This window comes from Podarcis pityusensis (genome assembly GCF_964106645.2).
Source record: "Podarcis pityusensis genome assembly, chromosome: 11".
NCBI classification, from domain to species: domain Eukaryota; kingdom Metazoa; phylum Chordata; class Lepidosauria; order Squamata; family Lacertidae; genus Podarcis; species Podarcis pityusensis.
The window spans coordinates 3,332,867-3,353,408 of record NC_138036.1 but is presented as its reverse complement, the minus strand read 5'-3'; the positions used below and the strand labels follow the sequence as shown (position 1 = coordinate 3,353,408).

The 20,542-nt window shown below is 48.3% G+C and overlaps 2 protein-coding genes across 6 annotated transcripts in view; one reads left to right on the top strand and one right to left on the bottom strand.

Annotated features, from left to right (window-relative positions):
- UBE2R2 (ubiquitin conjugating enzyme E2 R2) overlaps window positions 1-5,091 on the top strand; it is a 50,300-nt gene extending 45,209 nt beyond the window's left edge. Inside the window, exon 5 of the mRNA XM_080973679.1 lies at window positions 1,691-5,091. Coding sequence (XP_080829805.1) covers window positions 1,691-1,913 — 223 coding nt within the window. The 3' untranslated portion in view covers window positions 1,914-5,091. The remainder of the gene's footprint in view (window positions 1-1,690) is intronic.
- Window positions 5,092-9,673: 4,582 nt separating this feature from the next.
- The window catches only part of UBAP2 (ubiquitin associated protein 2), an 84,631-nt gene continuing 73,762 nt past the window's right edge, over window positions 9,674-20,542 (bottom strand). For all 5 annotated transcript variants that reach the window (XM_080973428.1, XM_080973431.1, XM_080973430.1 and 2 more), the window contains 7 exons: window positions 18,599-18,677; window positions 17,396-17,610; window positions 14,535-14,634; window positions 13,335-13,442; window positions 12,199-12,266; window positions 10,398-10,589; window positions 9,674-10,024 (listed from right to left, as the gene is read on the bottom strand). In XM_080973428.1, coding sequence (XP_080829554.1) covers window positions 9,929-10,024; window positions 10,398-10,589; window positions 12,199-12,266; window positions 13,335-13,442; window positions 14,535-14,634; window positions 17,396-17,610; window positions 18,599-18,677 — 858 coding nt within the window. In that variant the 3' untranslated portion in view covers window positions 9,674-9,928. The remainder of the gene's footprint in view (window positions 10,025-10,397; window positions 10,590-12,198; window positions 12,267-13,334; window positions 13,443-14,534; window positions 14,635-17,395; window positions 17,611-18,598; window positions 18,678-20,542) is intronic.

Genomic DNA, 20,542 nt, shown 5'->3' with positions numbered 1-20,542 from the left:
AAAGCCCCCTCCTGGTCCAGACCATTGGCCTCAGCAATATTTTAGAGGCCTTTCCCACCTCTGCTGTGTGGGAGCATGAACTGGAAGATCTTGGCCTCTGCTCTGGTCCCTCTCCTAGCAGCCTGGCCTGGGAGCCAGATTTTCATTTGGGGTGTTTGTGGCCTCACATGCCCCTCCTCTCCCTCTCTTACTGGTGCGCCCCTCCTCCTTCCACCTGGCCTTTCTGTGTGACACCTCTGCCTTTTCGCTTGCAGTTTCCCCTCCTTGCTGGACGCGGAACTCCCAGAGAGTCGCAGTGCACCTAAACCTAAAAGGGGAAGCTGTTCCTCTTTTTTGTCTCTCCATCTCTGGCTGCTACGTCCAGGCTAGCCAGTGGGACTGTGCTGGCACCAGGCAAATGGACAAGAGCATTAACACGCTTTCTGTGTTCTGTGAACAGATTCAGAGACCTCTTAAATCTCACCACCATCAGACCAAAACAATTCCCTAAGGAAAAACAAAGATATCGGAGCAGTGGGTGGAGATCCTGTGTGCCTCCAGCTTTTGCTGGTCCCCAATCTGTGGTCCAGGATGATGGCAGTTGTACTCCAGCAACAGCTGGGGACGGGACGGGACACAGATCCCTTAGCCCTGCTATAGAAGCTTCCTTACACAGGCAGAGTTTGAAGGCAGTAGCCAGGGATCCTGTGACAATACCAGCAAAGCCTGACCTGCTGTACCCCAGAACTATTGTCTGACTCAGTGGCCATTGTTTTTTCCTGTACGCCGACCTTGGGGTTCAGGAGACGGCCAGCCACAGAAGGGAGAGGGGCTGTCAGGTATGTCTGGTGCTCTCAAAATGTGGCACAGATTTGCACAGGTTCTTCACACAGCACATAGTTATGGAGGCAGTGATGGCCACCAAATTGGATGAATAATAATAATAATAATAATAATAATAATAATAATAATTTATTTATTTATATGCCCATCTGGCTGAGTTTCCCCAGCCACTCTGGGCGGCTTCCAATCGAGTGTTAAAAACAATACAGCATTAAATATGAAAAACTTTCCTAAACAGCCTTCGGATGTCTTCTAAAAGTCTGGTAGTTGTTGTTCTCTTTGACATCTGGTGGGAGGGCATTCCACAGGGCGGGTGCCACTACCGAGAAGGCCCTCTGCCTGCTTCCCTGTAACCTCACTTCCTGCAGTGAGGGAACTGCCAGAAGGCCCTCGGCACTGGACCTCAGTGTCCAGGCTGAACGATGGGGGTGGAGACACTCCTTCAGGTATACAGGAGATTAGACAAAATCGCTGAGCCCTATTGATGGCTACTAGCCACAATGGCTATGCTGCAGTAGGAGGCAGAGTAATGCTTCTGAACACCAGTTGTTGGAAATCACAGAAGAGGAGAGGGCTGCTTTTGTGCTCGAATCCTGCTTGCTGGCTTCCCATTGGCATCTGGTTGGCCCACTGTGAAAACAGAGGCTGGATTAGATGGGCCATTGGCCTGATCCAGCAGGCTCTTCTTAAATTCTTACCTTCTGCCCTGCAACCAGGGGAAGGGGGCTCCTGGTTCTGCCCAGGGCCAACTGAGTGAATGTGCAATTCGGGTGCACACAGCGAAGGCCTGGTGGAGACAAGCTTGCCTGCCATGGCCGCCTGGTGGGCAGTCCTAACTGTGTGGCACCTTCCTTTCCCCGCCTCCCAGGAAACAAGTCCAGGCCACCAAGGCGGAAGCGGAAAAGGACGGGGTGAAGGTTCCTACCACGCTGGCGGAATATTGCATCAAAACTAAAGTGCCTTCCAGTGACAACAGCTCAGATTTGCTTTATGACGACTTGTACGACGATGACATTGACGACGAGGATGAGGAAGAGGAGGAGGACGCCGATTGTTACGACGACGATGATTCTGGCAACGAGGAGTCGTGACCTGCTCCCTCCGGCCCCCGCCCCGCTCCGCCTGCTGTGCCAGAGGGGGCGAGGAGCAGCGGTAACCTAGTGACAGTTCAGCAAAAAAAATACATATATACATGGGAGGGGGGATACCAACCAAGCCCGCGCCTCCTGCTTTCTCCTGTTGTATGGATCTCGGTCTTTCCCGCCACCCCTTCCTGTTCTGTTTGGAAGGAAGCCCCTCTGCAGAACGTCACCATTCTTGCATTCTTCCCCGCCCCCCGTCACTTGTGTTCTGGGTTTTTGGTTTTTTTGTTTTTCTCTCGAGGAAAGGAAGAAAGCGATGCTCTTTCCGCACACACCCCCTTCTCACTCTCCCCGCCGCCTTTTCCAGGAGCATTCACAACCTGACTCAAAACAGGTTTGCTCTGTCTTTAGGATCTTGAATTAAACAGTCTTTGATCAAGATGTTTAATGTATTTAACGCTGGAGACTGTGGGGGGCCGCTCCCCACGAGCTGCATTTAAACAGGGACAAGTACAAATGCAACTCTGCTGCAGAGCACTTCCCGAGGTTTCGCTGCTGCTCCGTTGACGATGACCGCGTGCGCACTTGTTTAGCCTTGTGGTGGTGGTTTTTCTCTCCTCTCTCCCCCCCCCCCCCTTCTAAGGTGTTGGGCAGAGAGCCTAAGCTCCATTGTACTGAGCTTGACAAGATTTGGTGCTGAAAGGTCCAGTATTCCATTTCAGTTCTGCTAAGTGCGTGTGGGGATGGGGACAGACGGGTGGTTGGGGGGAAGGATCTGCTCCCCCTCCCCACCCAGAGATTTGGGGTGGGGAGAGGGTGGTGGTTGTCTTGTGATATGAACCTTCCAATAAACACTTCAAAACTCTCTGTATTCTTGTCCCACTGAGCCCTTTTAGTTGCTGGTCTTCCGTAGGGGATAAACGCTGGCAGCTGTGGCCCCTCCTGTGGCCCCTCCGAATGAAGAGCCCCAGCAGCCTCTTAGTTCTGGGCAAAGGTAGTTGAAACGCTGTGGCCTGCCACTTTCCTGCAGGGGCCCCAGCCCTGGCAAGCGCTCTCTGAGCCCCAGCTGGGGCAGGATGCCAAAGGATCCTTGGGTGAAGGTGGCATTCATGACGCCATGAAGGCAGATGGGTGCCTGTCATGCTGTCTAGGGGAGAGCGTTCTTGCCAGGTGATGGGGGGCTGGGCCTTGGCAGGGACAGTCCTTGGGTCTGGGGGGGGGGATTCCTTGAGGAGTTCCAGGCTCCCAGATCAGACTCTCAAAGGCAGATTCTAATTGCTCAACCTTGGTTGTCTTAAAAGAGACCAGAGGCCGTAGACACACCTTGTCTTAAATGTCTGGAGGAGCCAGTATGAGTTAGACACATGCAAACATTCCCTTTGCTGCATGATGGCATTCGGAGCGGAGAGATGATGTTGCTGTGGAGAATTGTGTCAGCCTCGCCTGCTGCCTTCGATGCTTGTCCTGAAATGTGCCCACCATCCTGGGAGACGGCTCTTGTGCACAGTTCAGACAACAACAGTGTTCCAGTGGAGAAAGTTAGCTGCTCACGCCTTGGGGATTAATGAGGGCTTCATGACCACTTCCTGCAACAGTGGTGGGTTCAGTAGACAAGGATTGGCTGTATGGTAGCTTCTGTGGTGCTCCTGTGACATATTTCTGCTAGGCCTTGAATTTACCGAGGAAAGGGAAGCTCTGTGATGAGAGACGACCGCAAGAAGAGAGGTAGAAACCAAGTGGTCGCCCCATCATGGCCGTTTCCTCTGCCCCCATTCCAGCTCAGCTTGCCTCTTGAATGTTGGGATCCCTGCTGCGAATGTTCTGCTTCTACAGGAAAGGGAGCAAGCCAGTTCCATCTGAGGTGGTCTGATGAGTTACCCCAGGTATTCACCATGACCCCACTGCTGGGACTTTAGGGGGGCGATCCTGCTTTATAGCTCGCCATTCTGGGAGGCCTTGTGGACTGAATAGTGCCCCACATGCACCTCTCGTGGTGGCCCAGCACCCAGCAGATAACTTGTTGGTTCCTCTGCACGGGCAGCTCATCTTTCAGTCTCCTGCTGCCTGGGGCGAGGATCTGTGCTTTTTCTAACTCCGTTGCAGCTGTGATCGGAGGGTGGCCAACTGCATTAGCTGTTGGTGCTGCTGTGGAGTTCATATGTGGGGACTTGAGCGAAGCCAGAGAGATGGGAGAGGACATGATGTTGGGCACAGTTGGCGTGTAAGCAGAGGAACTGAAATGCATAGCCCTTCCAACTAGCCATAAGACAATCCGGAGTGTGTTTGTGTGTATGCTTTGGAGGATGTGTGTGTGTGTGTGTGTGTGTGTGTGTGTGTGTGTGTGTGTGTGTAGATGGGCACTGCAAGTACAGCCACCAATTCTCCCAACAGGGCAGCCAATGAAAGTTACCATTTTTTGTTCAAATTCAGGCTTGTGGGTGGCTCCTTGTCCTGAGTTGGGCGATGAGAGGAAGGACTGGATTGTCGCTCTTGGCTCAACCTGAAATGAGGATACTGCGTCTTTCAGCTATTTCTCTCTTGTACTTTGACCGTTTTCACTGTATGCTCTCCAGTGACTTGTATTCTCAAGCTTGGTGGTGTGAGATGCATTATTATACCTCTGTCCTCCCCTCGCCGTAACACTTTTTTTGTGGGGTGGGGAGCACCTGTTTCTGGGAGTTTGTGCTCTCCTCTTTGCTTGGCCAGGCAGACTCTCCCCAACCCATCATGATGTCACTGCCTGCTGACTTGCTGGCTTCCTTGTTCTTGAGATCCAACCAACCCACCGAAATGCAACTATCAAGCTACTTAAAGAGATTGAGGACAAATGTTTACTGGAGCCAGCGGTCGGTCGCCTGGTTCTCTCCTACCCCACCCGTGTCTGCGTTTACATTTCCAACTCAGAAACCAATTCAGATGCAGTTCTTAAATCCTTCTGAAACCAGCAGGGAGCACTAGAATTCTATCTTGATATGTTCTTTTTTTCAGTGCTAAAATCCTGGATGTTTTTCTTCCTCCCTCTCTCTCTCGCCCACTTTGGTTGATGCAACTTACCAGACCAGATTTAACTAATGCATTATTTTTCTTTTTGTGTTTTGTCTCCCTTTCCTTTGGTAATTTAGTTTTGTTTTTTTTCTGCACATCTGTCTACTAATAAAATGTGAAATAAAGTACACCTCTATTGTTAGTTCCCTCTTCGAAAGCCACCTTTATTAGCTAACACAGGCTTACGTGTCTCACATGAGGCGAGACCTCCTGTAATCTCTCCCCCTGGCCCCCACTCCATTTGCTTTTCCAACTGCTTTGCAAAAGTGATCGCCTGGAAACAGCCAGAATGTGGCCTTCCCTGTGACAAAAGACGAGAGGCCTCTCTCTAGTGGCTCCTATTGTCACTACAGACGTGTCTCACTAGGAGTGGAGAGGTCCCTTCCATGCATGTTCAGCCATGTGTTTTCCCTGCATGCCTTTCTAAAACACAAAATAAGGTGTGGTGTCTATGAAGCACTTCTCTGCTCATACTTGCACGGGGCTACACACAAGGAAGCTTCTCTCATTTAACCCCTTTTTTGCTTCCCCCCTGCCCACAGATGTTGCATTCTGAACCCACCTGGTGCAACTGGGGTTTGCATGTTGATGGAGCGGGTACCAAGTGAGGTGGTAGCAGCAGTGCGCACTAGCTCATGCCATAATAGTACAGTACTCTTCAAATGTATTTCCCCCCCCTCTCTGAAGGTGGGTGTTGCCTTCATGAGAAAATGGGTAAGAGCAAACCCAGGAGCTTCCTCCATCCCTCCAGCTTGTGGCCTGCAGGGTAGCATCGGTTTCAGCAATCTGCAGAACAGCCAACACACAAATATAAGCCAGAATCCTCTCTGAACTCAAGAAGGCATTACCTGAGTGTTTCAGGGCCTTGCCCCTTAACTGATGTGGAAATCGAAGCAATCAAACCACCTGCCATGTGCGCCATAACCACAACAGGAAAAATAGGCAAAGGGTAGGGGGCTGTTGGGAAACTTCTACTTAGGAAGCAATGTTTCAGTGCCATGAAGGTTATAGCAGGATATTAGGAGAAGTCACACCAGGATAGCTCATGCTTTCAATTTTTTTGCCATTTCAGAAGGAACAGTCTCTCCACTGACCTCCTATAGGAATTGTAATAAAAGAAAACTTTTTTTTTTTTTAAAGGAGACATCTTCATGTTCTTCAGGTATTTTTCTAAAATTAAATGAATAGATGTGGATGGCTTTTAAGTTTCTTCACTGGTCTTTTAAAGAAATCTTTGAGAATGGCCCATCTGTTAAGAGAACATGCTCATGCGGTTAGGTCCAGTATTATAACCCTCTACTTCCCTTAACCACAAAAATGGCAAGCTTTCAAGTAGATTCTATGGGCCTTTGGCTAAGAATCCTGCATCCTTACTGGCAGCTATTCCAAGATACTTGGAATACAGCTTCCTTTCCCAGAGACAACCTGGCCTGCTAATTGGTATAGTTGTATGGAAGCCTATAGGCCAGTGGTGTCCAAACTTTTTTCAAAGAGGGCGAGATTTGATGGAAGTGAAGGGCCGTGGAGATTTTACCCCAGGAAATAAACGGCCACAGGGGCCAAATTAAACCGACCGGCGGGCCCGATTAGGTCCCCGAAATGGACTTTGGACTTGCCTGCTATAGGCTTCTGTTGCAAACCTCTCCTCTGCAATAGATCCCATCTAGGGTTTTCCTGTGTGCATCCTGCTTATAGTCGTTAGCCTACCGGGGATAGCTCAATTGGCAGAGTGTGAGACTCAGGGTTGTGGGTTTGAGTCCCACATGGGGCAAAAGATTCTTGCATTGCAGGGGGTTGGACTAGATGACCCTTGTGGCCCCTTCCAACTCTACCATTCTATGATATAATTTTGCTGCATGAATGATCCGTTTTATGCCTTTGCAACCTCAGTATTGGGCTAGTAATGCATGTGCCTTGCTTTTGGAAACGTGGTTTGTAGCCTAGGAGTCCGCAACACCTGCTGCTGTGATTACACCATTGCAGAGGGTTCTGGCTACTTCCTTTCTCTTGACCCAGGAGATAAAAGTTCTGATTTTGCCCAACAGTTGCTTTCTCTGTGACAGCAGAAAAAGAGATCCTAGGGCACTGATCCTACCTTTTCCTTTTATTCAGGTGCAAAGTTAAAGAAATGTGTTTTCTTAAAAGTACCACCTAAACTTGCCACTGAGGTATTGACCAGTTATGTAGGGTAAACTGCATACATCTTAACATAGCACATTTAAATACTAATTTATTATGGCATAAGCTTGTGGAAGGCAGAACCTACATCATGAGATGGATTAAAGGGGTCTCGTGTGCTTTGATAAGAGCATCTCCAGGGTTAATACTGCAGTAAACCAAAATTATGGAATAAAATGCAGGTAAAAGAGGAACTTGGGAAAGTGATGGCTCGTAAGGTAAACGTCCTATGCAGGATAATTTTCCCACACAAGGCACCAGTAGACTGCTATTTGAAATCCTTATTCTGGTTACATAAATTCAGGCGGATCTGCCCATAAATTATTACTTAAATTGAAAATGTGCCTAAATAGAAATTTGCTATCTTATGTTCCGAGAAAGGCAGAGATTGCATCTAGTACAGTATGGAAAAACTTCTTTTGTGTAACAGTGTGTTTACAAAAACGAATGGCTGCACTTTAGGGAATTAAAGATGGCATTAGTGGGTTAAAATTCTAAACAGAAGTTAGCTGAAACGGTTTCAGTAGATTTCAGTACTGAAGTGTGACCATTAGTGGATCCATGTACAGAAGGCAGGTCAGACAGCACACGTGTCAGAAAGAATGCGAAGGAAGCCCGATTTCTTTCCTCTTGAGAATAAATTGTACAAATAAAAGCTATGTAAATTTCCTCATTTTAGGATTGCAGATGTCTCCATTTTACCAGCATGATTTTGCACCCAAGACAAGAGGGAGCCTTATGCTGGGGAAGAAGTGACGGGCCTAATCTATAATGAGTGAGGAACTGGTGACCCAGAGACTGGATGCAACCCCATGGGGCCTTGCCCTGTTATTTAGGTTTGACAGCAGTTTTCTATTGACCCCCACACCACCCCCAGTAGCATATGTTCAAGCCTAATTCCAGCAAAGGGGGTGGGTGTGTCATTGTTGAGCATCTGAAAGCACTTTGCAATGCATTTTGTAAAATAAAAGCTAGAGTTTGGTGCTTTAGTTCACAGCTGGTTAAGAACGTAAGCTTTCTTAACATAAAACTTCCTTCTCTACTTGCTTCATACCTGCAAAACAGGAATAAAAGAAACCCTCTTTGGCAGGGTAAGGAACCTGCAGCCTGCTAGATGTTACTGAATTTCAGCACCCATTGTCCCCGACTGTTGAATCTGTCTTGACTGATGGGATCAGAAGCCCAACATCTGCAGGGCCACTGGTTCCACATGCCCAGTAGAGGGATGCATGCATTCTCCAGAACTGGATCCTTCCCGGAGGTGGAGGAATAGCTGGACTTCATCTCTAGTTAAAAGGACTGGGCAGCCAAGTAATGGGAAAGACCTCTGTGTGCAAGAGTAGACTGGTGGGCTGGATGGGTTAATAGCCATACCTGCTATGAAGGAAGATACAGCAACCTAAAGGCAACAAGAGGGAACTTGGGTGTGATAAAAAATTAAGTGCATTTTAATGTTCCTTACCCTTCCTTGCTCAAAGGTTTCATAGTATTTTGATACCCAGACAGCGAAAGTAGGATAAACACCCAATGTGCCCATTTTGAGCTACACTATAGCCTTACTTGGTGGGTCCAGAGTTCAATTTGTTGCCTCTCCAGACATTTAGGACTATAACTCTGATCGGGTGCCACACTGGCAACCCAGGATGAAAAACTGCTAAAGATTAAAACCACCAGGAGTCTTGTGGCACCTTGAAGACTTAATAGGATGCCAAGAGTGTCATGGTTCTCTCTTGCTCTTAAGAACTGCTAAGGGTAATGGTGGGAGGGGAAGACTTTTGACAACTGATGCTGCAAACACTACTGACACGCTCAGAACTTTTATTAGGTGGAGTTCAGGCCAATAAAAAATGAAATTTCTAAAACATTCAGTTGTGTTGGTGTAGGACAGGAAGAATGAGGCGTCTTCCCACAAACACCCTTCTGATCTCCCTGCCCCCACTCCCAAAATTGAGGGGCAGGAGGAGACATCACTGGTTTCTTGTCAAGCCAGTTCAGGTTTGTGGCATGAAGCCAAAGGCCAAGTTACAAAACACAATTATTTTGCACCTTCTTATTTACAGAACAGCTACACTGCTGTGCCCAATTGGCAGACACAAAGTTCTGGGATGTGATGGAGAGTCCGTATGCGCTGGCTGCAAAAACGAACAGTGGCGGAGACAGCACTGTAGCTTTTGTGTTTTAAAAACAATAAAAAGGGGTGATGCTGCAACCTGCAATGGAACTTCTTGTGAATGTTAAATCCTTGTGCTGGCAGGAAGGGGAGGAGGGCGGCTCCTTGTAATCTCCAGAAAGCAAGATGTCAGGTACAAAGCTAGGAGGAGACAAAACCCAGTACCTGGTTCTTCCTGTGAGTCTGACGAACTCGCCTGAGCTAAGACCTGCTTTTGAATCAAGCCTCTGGTTCCAAAATGGGAAAAAAGGAAAGAAAATGGCACACTGTGTCCTTTGAAAATGTAAAAAAATCATCAGAAAAATACAAAAAGTTCAGAGAAAGGGTAAGTGTCGTGTCCAAGCTACCTCTAAGGAAATAAACAGGCTTCAAAAAATGCAGAAACCACCATTAGGCTCTATTACATTTACAAATACATACATAAATATATTACATACAACAGCAAATCATAAAGGAAGCAGGTAAGGAGTCGCGCGCACAAGGAGGGGGTGTGGATCTGCCCTGCCTGGGCTGAGCGCTTGGTTGCCTTGTCTCAAGCCCACCCCCTTTCCTAGCGGATTGTCTCCTGGCAGGTGCGGGAGTCCGAGAAGTGGGCGTCTTCCCTCCCTTCTCCTCCTCCTCCTGTGTTGGGTTAATTTGTCCAGTATGGAGACGTTCCATAGGCGGTTTTGGTAGCCTGAGACTTCTGCTGCAGGGCGCTTGGTGGATTGCGTTGACCAGATCCACCCTGGAAAGAGAGAAGGGGAGGGGAAGTTGGGCGGGTCAGAGGGGGCTCTGGCTATGACCACCTTGTCCCCATCATCCCTCGGGGCTGCACTCCGTGCTGGGCAAACGTGGTTCCGCTCGTGCAACGGGACATCCGCTTTTTCTCTCCCCCACCCCCCAAAATTAATCTGCAGCGATCCCTCTTGCTGTTCTGGCTTCTGGGATAGCTGTGCAGCCTGCATTCACCCCATAAGACGCACACATATTTCCCCTTACTTTTTAGGAGGGAAAAGGTGAGTCTTGTAGAGCAAAAAAATACGGTATTTCCCCAATCTTGTGCTTCTCAGGTGCCTCTCAGGGCGATGTGACTGCATTTCTCCCCCAGGGCAACTCACCTGCCCGTCCTGCTGAAGGTGGTGGTGCAGCATCTGGGAATGAGGCTGCTGATGGGCAGGCAAGATGTGCAGGAAGGGAGCCGGAGCGTAGCCGGGGGCAGCACCAGGGTTCAGGGGCCCTGCAGAGCCCAGGGCTGACGGCAGGCTGAAGGGGGGCGGAGTGCCGGCATGGAATACCTGCTTGTCAAAAGTCTGCACAAGAAGAAAAAAAGAAAAGGCACTTCGACACGCAGAAAGGGAACTCTCTCCGAGCCCTTATTACAGAACCTGTATCTGCAGCCAGAGATCTAACCAGGTCTAAACCACGGAGCCTAGGACTTGCCGATCAGGAGGTCGGCGGTTCAAATCTCCGCGACGGGGTGAGCTCTCGTTGCTCAGTCCCTGCTCCTGCCAACCTAGCAATTCAAAAGCATGTCAAAGTGCAAGTAGTTAAACAGGTACCTCTCCGGCGGGAAGGTAAACGGTGTTTACGTGCGCTGCTCTGGTTCGCCAGAAGTGGCTTAGTCATGCTGGCCACATGACCCGGAAGCTGTACGCCAGCTCCCTTGGCCAATAAAGCGAGATGAGCGCCGCAACCCCAGAGTCGTCTGTGACTGGACCTAACGGTCAGGGGTACCTTTACCTTTACCTATCTGCAATCAGAGTTTTGATTTGAAGGCGGTTTGGAACAACTAGGGCTCTGCTTCAGAAATGTTCCACTGGCAAGGCTCAGTTTGGGGCAGATACAGCCGGGGGGGGGGGGGGCAATCTCAGGTTCAGGAACTGAAAAGGCTTCTATGGGGGAAACCAGCTCATGTATGCTGCCAGTGGGGAAACAAAAAAATGGTGCTATACAATGCCCCCTTCACAATTACCGCGTCAATCATTTGATGAGCACAGTGAGTAATAATGCCTCTTTCCCCACCCTGGTTGGAGATTTTTTAAAAATAATTAAATCTCTATACTATATCCTTCATCCTAGAATTACAGTGCAGTTTTTAATATAAAAATACATAACATAGTAACAAATGAAAACAATACCCTCCCAGTACACAGTTTTAAAAAAGCCTGTTTTTGCCTGGCGGCTAACAATTTGCAATGAAGGTGCCACGGAAAAGGCCCTTTCCCGCGTTGCCACCTTGTGGAGGAGGCGCATGGAAAGATCTGTGGACACCAGCTGGAGGAAGGAGGCATGCGCAAGCAGACCCAGAAGGGTGGCCAAGGGTGCATGCAGCCCTCACTCTTAAAAAAGGTTAACCACCTCTGGGCTAGAGCAACATTCAAAGCAATGGTACTTGGTCTGTGGATGGAGGCCTCCCCTTTGATGTCATTTCTGTGCCTGGTGATGGACATTTTTATTTGTCCAATTTAGGCATGTGACTCCAGTCACCTTGATCATGGTTTTATCTGTTATGCTGAATTGTACCTCTGTGCTGATTCTGTTTTATTTCTGTAGCATTGTGTATATGTACAATCATTTCTCTGCACATGGAGCTTGAAAGGGGCCATCAAGAGTTGTCACTATCAGATTCCACATGTGTGGAGCACAGAAACATGGGCAAGGGTGTAACTGTGGGATCAGTGTTTTTGTCTGGGGGTGGGGTGGGCAGATGAGCTGCTCAGACAGAGCCCCAGATGTTTTCAAGAGAAAGAAGTCAGCTCTGCCTCAGCATTGACTCCCACCAAGGTCTCTGTGCAGAAGCACCTAAAGAGAGCCAAAAGATGACCCACCAACAGGGATGTCAAAATGCCAACGGCTGGGAGAGTCAAAAGAAGCAGAACCCCAGGCACAAAAGCGGCTGGACACATGGCAGTTCCTCACCTGAGTCTTATTGTAGACTGAACCACTAATATCAGGCACACCTGTGTTACTTGAGGTCACAGAAACACCTGAGGGGGGAGGGAGGGAAAGAAGAGAGAACACAATGAGTTATCAAAACTGTCAAAGGCAATGGGATTTCTCAAGCCTCACAGCTGATGTCAGTGGCGGACTTTGGGCTCTCAAGCATTGGGGTGCCCTGTGCAATGTGAAAATTTGCAAACACGCTCCGTTCGACAGCATAGTTGTGGCGTCCCCTGCAGTTTGTACTGCCCAAAAACTGTCTCTGGTGATATTCACCCTTCTTTGGAGCACTGAGCTCAGTTCTTCCTGCCAAACCCCAGAAGGATCTGCTGCTCTTTCAAGCTGCAATTAAAATATATGTTGACAGACTCATGGAAGGTAGCTGCTAGCTGCGGCAGCAAAATGCAACTGCCAAGATGGGAGGCAAGACTTGTTCCATGAGGGGAGGAGAGAATCCACACGTGGACTGAGCCCTCCAAACCACTGGCAAAGGAGGACACGGTTTTGCATAAAGTTTGCATGTGTCCTGTCATATGCATTTTTGTGTCTTCTGCAGGAGAGGAGGGTAAAATAAAATGTCAGTGGCCATGCACGTAATAAAATGTCTCTCAGCAGCCGTGGACAGGAGCACACAATGGCCATTCAGCTCTCACGTCCTGCTTGCAGTGGCCGGGTCGTCTTCCTCAACCCTTTGCTCTGGGCCAGGCATGCTGAGGTTTGTTTAATGTCGTAACACTTAATTGAGAAAAGATAAAAGTGCATCTCTTCAGCCTGGAAGGAACTGGAGAAAGCTCTCTGAATGGGAACTACAAAACAATGCCTACATGTAATTATTTCAAAAACTGTAAGACTCTCAAAGTCATTCAAAGGGCTTCCCCCAGTGGCCGACTATCTAATTTCAGTGAGAGGTGAAGCCAAAAGATGCTAGTCTTTCAACAGAGCCGATTAAAAGGTTCTGCAATCAGGCTCCCTCTACAGCTTGACGAACGGTGGCTGCAGATGACAGCTGAAGGGGGAGCCTGATGCAATGTTAAGTAATGTGCGTAAAAATCCCTGCTCTGGGTCTTCTGATGCAACAGAAGGAGTAAAGGCACCTACATCAACGGCTACATTACCTTTTCCTGGTCCACTGCCAGAGGATTTGTTTTGTGCTTGGCCCGACCCAGCGTATCCCCCTTTGCTGTAATCTCCAGCTGCCGTCCCCTGCGTCAGGTCATCGTAGCCTGGAGGAAAACACAAGAAGTGGGATGTGTTGATTCCTGGCAGGACCACATCTGTGCCTAAAGTACAATCACATCTTGTGCAGGCGTTGCTTTCTGGTGGCTCTGAGATAAGCCAAGCCTTAGGTAAAGGTAAAGGGACCCTTGACCATTAGGTCCAGTCGTGGCTGACTCTGGGGTTGCGGCGCTCATCTCGCTTTACTGGCCAAGGGAGCTGGCATACAGCTTCCGGGTCATGTGGCCAGCATGACTAAGCCGCTTCTGGCGAACCAGAGCAGCGCACGGAAACGCCGTTTACCTTCCCGCCGGAGCGGTACCTATTTATCTACTTGCACTTTGACGTGCTTTCGAACTGCTAGGTTGGCAGAAGCAGGGACTGAGCAACGGGAGCTCACCCCGTCGCGGGGATTCGAACCGCTGACCATCTGATCGGCAAGTCCTAGGCTCTGTGGTTTAACCCACAGCGCCACCCGCGTCCCTCAGCCAAGCCTTAATCTGCCTCTAAAGCCCAGGAGGCTACCGCTGGCTTTGAATGGAACAGTGGTCTTGGTTTCAAAAGGCTTCCCATAAGCAGAGGTGACCGCCCCACTCACACCACAAGTCTCCACCATCTTTCGATGGCTTGGAACTACAACTCCCATCAGTCCCATCTGGTGTGGCCAACTGTCAGGGAGGATGGGAGTTGAAGTTCAAAATATCTGGAAGATATTGGGTTGCGGGGAACTGTGAGGGACTTGGAGCCAAGCATTTCTGAGCTGGAAAAATAAAGAAGCCTTCCCTCCAAATGCCTAAATAAGCAACTCTGGTTCCATAGAAGCTTCCAGCCTCCCTTCACCCCACCCTATGCTTTCAAGAGCAGCAGGGCATCACAACAAACTCTTACGGGACTCCTGCCCACCAACTTCATGGAGTTTTTATAGAAGTCTCCAAAGTCCTGCATCCCAGAGGGGGGTGGGAGCAGCAGTATCTCATTCCAGGGGGGTCCTCTCCCCATAACTAAGAGAAGCAGCATTAGAAAGAGACAGCAAGTCCAGTTGCTGTTTTGTGCCTGCTCTGCACATTCTAGAGAACTGACAGCCTATGCTCCCCTGTTACCTGCTCCGTAGCTGTGCTGACCGTAGCCGGTCGCCTGCTGGAAGGGTGTCGTGGCCGTGTTCAAGCTGACACTATGCTGCTTGGCCGACGCTGGCGGGACCTGGAAGAAGGCAGATAAAGGAGTCAGGTGGCAGCAGCTGGAAGTTCTCAACTGCCACCTGGTGGACATGTCAAAGAGGCACCTCTATTTTCAAGAGCCCGTGCTACTTGGCTAAGGAACAGGGAGCAGGAGAGCTCACCCCAGGCAGGAAAGCAGAAAACACACGGGAGGAGACCAAGTGCCCAGGCGGCAGCTCCCAACTGCAGTGGACCCTCAGGTTACGTACCTCTCTGGATATGTAATATTCGAGTTGCGAAAGCAGCAAACCCGGAAGTATTTTTCCAGATTTTGCCGCAAGCCCAGGAGCGCACTGCGCACAATGTGCATGCGCAGAAGCGCTCTATTGTGCTGTGTGCACACGCAGAAGTGGCACCTCTGGTTACGGATTTTTCAGGGTGTGCACGGACCCCCGGAATGAATTAAATTCGTTTCCAGAGGGTCCACTGTATACCTAAAGGGCACTGAGCTAAGGAGCAGCACAGGTAAGAGCTGTTCAACTGTGAAACAGTCTCCCTTGGAAGGTGGTGGACTCTCCTTCCTTGGAGGTTTCAAAGCAGAGGTTAGATGCTCGTACCTACGGGACCGCCTCTCCTGGTATGCCCCACAGAGAAACTTACGGTCTTCAAATAAAAACATCTTGAAGGTCCCAGGCCACAGAGAAGTTAGGCTGGCCTCAACTAGAGCCAGGGCTTTTTCGGCTGTGGCTCCGATCTGGTGGAACACTCTGTCACAAGAGACCAGGGCCCTGTGGGACTTGACATCTTTCCGCAGGGCCTGCAAGACAGAGCTGTTCCACCAGGCCTTTGGCCAGGGCACAGCCTGACTCCCTCCCTCGGCAATCTTCGCGGAGCTCTGGCCCAATGGTTGCCAGTGGCTTGAATTAATTAATTTTATAATGAATGATTTTAGAGTGTTGTTTATGCTGTACTTTTATACTGTTTTATTGTTGTTAGCCGCCCTGAGCCCGGCTTCGGCTGGGGAGGGCGGGATATAAATAAAATTTATTATTATTATTATTATTATTATTATTATTATTAGCCGAGATCCTTGCATTGCAGCAGGTTGGACTAGAGGACACTTAGAATCACTGAGTTTTAGCGTTGGAAAAGGACCCCATGAAGTATCACCAATGTCTGTTTGATCTGATCTCTGCGCTGACATGCTTTGCTAACCAGTTTTGCAAAAGGGAAAGAACACACAAGGTGGGTGCACTAATCTTTCTGGATCCGACTCGGAAATATATTTGTCCTGATAAATGGTGTGAACCGTTATCATGGTGGTAGTATGGAGCTTGATGTCTCCCCACCCAAACCCTAAGAATTAAAATCAAGAGCTTGTTGGAGATTCTGCAAGATCCACCCTTTTTTTTCTCCTGGACCCAGTAACATCCAGCAAAAGTTATTATTCCCACCTTCGGTTCCACCTTCCCACCGCAAATAAAACTGACGTAGCATTTTAAGCACCTGGGTTGATGTGCTTTCTTAATCTGTGTCCTGACAAATATAAGGTACCTAATATGGAGTGCACAAAATCCATAAAATTAAAGGGTCTGTGCAAGAGCTATCTCTCCTGAACTGGTGCTTTATTTTTCTGTAGCAGCAAAACTCAGTTCTTTCCTGAGTCTGTAGTTCATTTGCTTATTTTCAGTCTAGTGGTTCCCAATCTCCCACCCACCCAAGGACCACTTAACGATTTTCCTGCCTGTTTAGGAACTGTAATATGCTCTGCTAAATGCATCATGATTTTGAATTGTATTTTTATTGCTTCTTTTGTTTCTTATATTGTACTTTATCATATTACAATTTGAATTCCATTAAATTCGAGAGAATCCAAACTTCAAGTGTTCTTCGCAGGCATTTCAGGGCCTCCCCACTCATTTCTAGCTCATTCTAGACCTCCTCAGGCATGCTCATCCAGCACTTCCTGAGTTCTGTCCTCTACAAAAACCGTCCTGTGACATACTGTCCCATCTCCTGACATTCTTGCCTTCAGACGGCAGGCTCTGAAGCTGCATCATGAATTACAGCTGCTCATGCCAGGGGCAACAACACCATTTCAATTGTTGCTGCTGTTAAAAAATTGGGGGGTTTTTTTGGGGGGGGGAAGGTGGAAAGAAAGTGTACAGTGGGGGGAACCCCCCCCCCAAATACCCTAAAGTGAATTTCATGCTTCAGTCTGAGGTGTGAGGCAATTCCCAGGCTTGAAAAAGCTGACCAACTGCCCCACTTTTATGACTGAATTACACATGCTTGGCTTCTCACAGCACAGATGGCAATGCCTTTTTGCAAGCCATGGCAGGTCACCCCTCTTGGCAGGGACATTCCCTCACAAACGTAGGCAATCTAGACAAACAGGAACCATAGGATCATACAACCCTCTGCAATGCAGGAATGAGACAGCGGCAAATCCCTTGCCCAAAGGTGACCAGAGAACAAAGAGCTCCAGGAGACCACAGACATAGACAGGACTTCTTTGACCAGGGGACGATGTGAATCCTTGCATGCCAAACATGAGGCCATCCCATCCTCAGAGCTTTCCTGGGAGAAAACTTTACGGGGTGAACTGCCCGATGTGGTGACTCTCAAATCATACTGCCACAGAGGGTGTGGTTTTGTACACCCACAACCCACACACTCTGACAAAATCCCTCTTTGCTCTGCAAAGTCTGTTCACCCACCCTGTGGAATCCCCAAGGCACCATTTCAGAGGAATCCAAGCCAAAGCTGAGGCGCAACCCCTTCCGACCCCCCCTGTGACTTACAAACATCGTGGGCCCATACTGGAATGCGCTGGGGACTCCTGGCACACCGGCATAATAGGGCAACCCAGTGTAGCTGTACCCAGGTGGCAGGGCGGGGTTGAGGAAGGGCTGCTGAGCCGTGTGGTGAGTCTGCGCCTGGTTCTGCTGTGCCTGGGCCAGAGTGGTGGCCGGGGCAGGCGAGGCAGCATCTCCCCGACCAAATTTTGTTACATCACCTGGGAAGAAAAGAAAAAAAGCCCCATTGGGAGATTGGGTGGCTGTCTAAACTCAAGGATCTAGGCAGACCCAGAGGCCCTTATAGAGGGGTGAAGCCCAAATCCTTCCACTTTCATAAATTTAGCAATACAGTGGTGCCCCGCAAGACAAAAAGAATCCGTTCCGCGAGTCTCTTCGTCTTGCGGTTTCTTCGTCTTGCGAAGCAAGCCCATTAGCGGTTTAGCGGATTAGCGCTATTAGCGGGCTTAGGGGATCAGCTGATAAGCGGCTTAGTGGCTTAACGGATCAGCTGTTAAGCGGCTTAGCGGATCAGCTGATAAGCGGCATAGTGGCTTAACGGATCAGCTGTTAAGCGGCTTAGCGGATCAGCTGATAAGCGGCTTAGCGGCTTGGGGAAAAGGGGGGGAAAAGGGAAAAAACCCCGCAGGAACTCGCAAGACATTTTCGTCTTGCGAAGCAAGCCCATAGGAAATTCGTTTTGCGAAGCACCTCCAAAACGGAAAACCCTTTCGTCTAGCGGGTTTTCCGTCTTGCGAGGCATTCGTCTTGCGGGGCACCACTGTACTGAATTGCATTTATAGAACAGGTGAGTTTTGTTAAGCGTACGCATCTTATACTCAACCCTCAATTTATCTTAGTGCTGCAGCCAAGCAGGATCAAGCCCAAAGATCTACCCCTTGTCTTCCTAACGCTGGCCAGAAAGATGCTGTGAATCTGCCCCGAGTTCTTTTGATGAAGGGCGGTATATACGTTTAATAAATAAAATAATAAATAAATAAATGCTTCCACCAAGCTCACAAGCATGTCCCTCCCCACCCCCGTGAAAATAAGTGTCCATATTAAGTCATAGGTCTGGCAGCATGAATTCTGCAGGTTGCATACATACTTTTATTCCTTAAAGATGGAACCAGCAAACCTGGCAGCCACAATGAGCAAAGCATCACCTTCTTCACTTGGCACAGGTAACGTTTTGGGATCCAGACTCACCTGAGTAAGGGTTGTTAGCAAGGCTCCCCTCTCTGCCCGTTAAGGTTGCTGGAGCAGGGAATGTAATTCCATAGTAATCCTGAAGAGAAACCAACATCAGCATTATTTTAGATTCATAGTGAAGCCAGCTAGGATCTCTCTGCACAGCCTTTTGTTCAGTGTTACTAGCCAGAGCACTTTGCAAGGAAAATAAACAACTGTCTTTAACGTGCATCTTGCCCCACATGGGGCTACTCCTAAGCAGACATTTCTTTGAACACGGCCAAAGTGTCTTTTCCAGCAAGGCACAAACAATGCACCAATCAAGGGTTAAGAAACAAGAACAGCAGCACACCTATTGGAAAGTTTCATAGAAGTCTTGTAGGCTTTTCCAGGCCGCAGAGAAAATGTAATATACATACTATGCTATACATTATACAAAATGATCTGTATCTATCTATATGCAGAGAGACAGAGAGATAAATACGTGTATGCATAATAATGTACAGGGTTGTTTTTCTGTGAATAATTAGCATATAGAAATCATCAGCAATAGCAGCAAAAAAGAAAATATAAATATGCCATACCAGTCCTTACACTGTTTTCAGCAAGGTATGTAGATATTTTCCTGTGCCTTATTACATCAGTGCATAATGAAAATGCTCCACTTTTCAATAAATAATTAGATTCCTTGCCTTCTCTCACTTTCACAATATTGGTTAATTTTCTCATGGGCGCCAGACGGTTATCATTCATCCTTCTAACATGGGAATTGTCATCCGCTGCCCCCCCCCCCAAATTTTCGCACATTGCCACAGGGGCATTGGTATACTTTTCATTTGCTACTTCTTGTTTCTCTCCTTTTATAATTCATCTTTCAAGTTCTGTTACTTCTCTTAAAGGGTTATGATTCCTAGACAGTTAGTGATATGTACAATCCAAAAATATTGCAAGAAGATGGACTCCTTTTTATTTTATTTTTTAATCCCCGTGCCTCTGTCTCTCTGGCTGCAGCAGCAAAACACTTTGAGGAGCGACACATCTCAACTCAGCCCGCACCTTCTGTGCCCATATTTGGAGCAGCCCTGCCTGTTTTTTGGTTCCGGCCAATATTACTTTCGATATCTCAGCTGGATTTCCCCTTGCCGTTTTCTGGTTTCCAAAACAGAGAAGGATGGCTCGCAGCCAAGGAAGTAAGGATGAAGACACAGCTTCAACCCACAGCAATACAGAACGGCTTCATAAATGTTTGCATAAAGCTCCTTTAACACACACTTTTTGACTGCGGGGGGGGGGGGGATTTTAGAAGACTGGACGTAAACCGAAAGAACCCGGCATTAGCACTTTTCTACAAGTCACAAGACGACTTCGGCATTTATTTAACAATTAGAACATTCCTTTCTGGCTCATCTAAATGTGCCACTTTCGTAGTTTTACCACAGTTGGGTTTTTCGGTTTCTTGGCAGATCACCCCAACACAATGCAACGGGTAACAGAAGTCAACAAAAACTCTTTTTTAAAAAACGTCGCTGGTGCAAAAAGTCATCCAGATGTCTGCACTGTTTGTGTTTAAATCCTACATTTTGATACTGAAATGATGCAATCATGTTTGAGGGGATTTTTTTTTTTTTTTTTTTGGAGGGGAAGTACCCATGAGCTCTCCAAACTGAAACTGACAATTGCAATATGCTCCCAGGAGCGGCTACAAAAATGCCCACGAGACTAATCCTCCCTAGCCAAAATTTCAATTTCTGGTTCCTCTTCTGCACCTGAATGGGCTGCCCTCACCACCCCTTTCTTCTCGATTTGGAGTTCACAGCCTCTTGTAACTTCCAGAGCAGAGTAGCTGGGCTTTGACCTATCTGCCCTGAGCCCTTGAGAGGAGGGAGACGATAGACGTAAACACATTCAATGACTCATGAGACGACCAAGGGCTGGGATACTGCCTTGGTCTCCAGCTTCTTC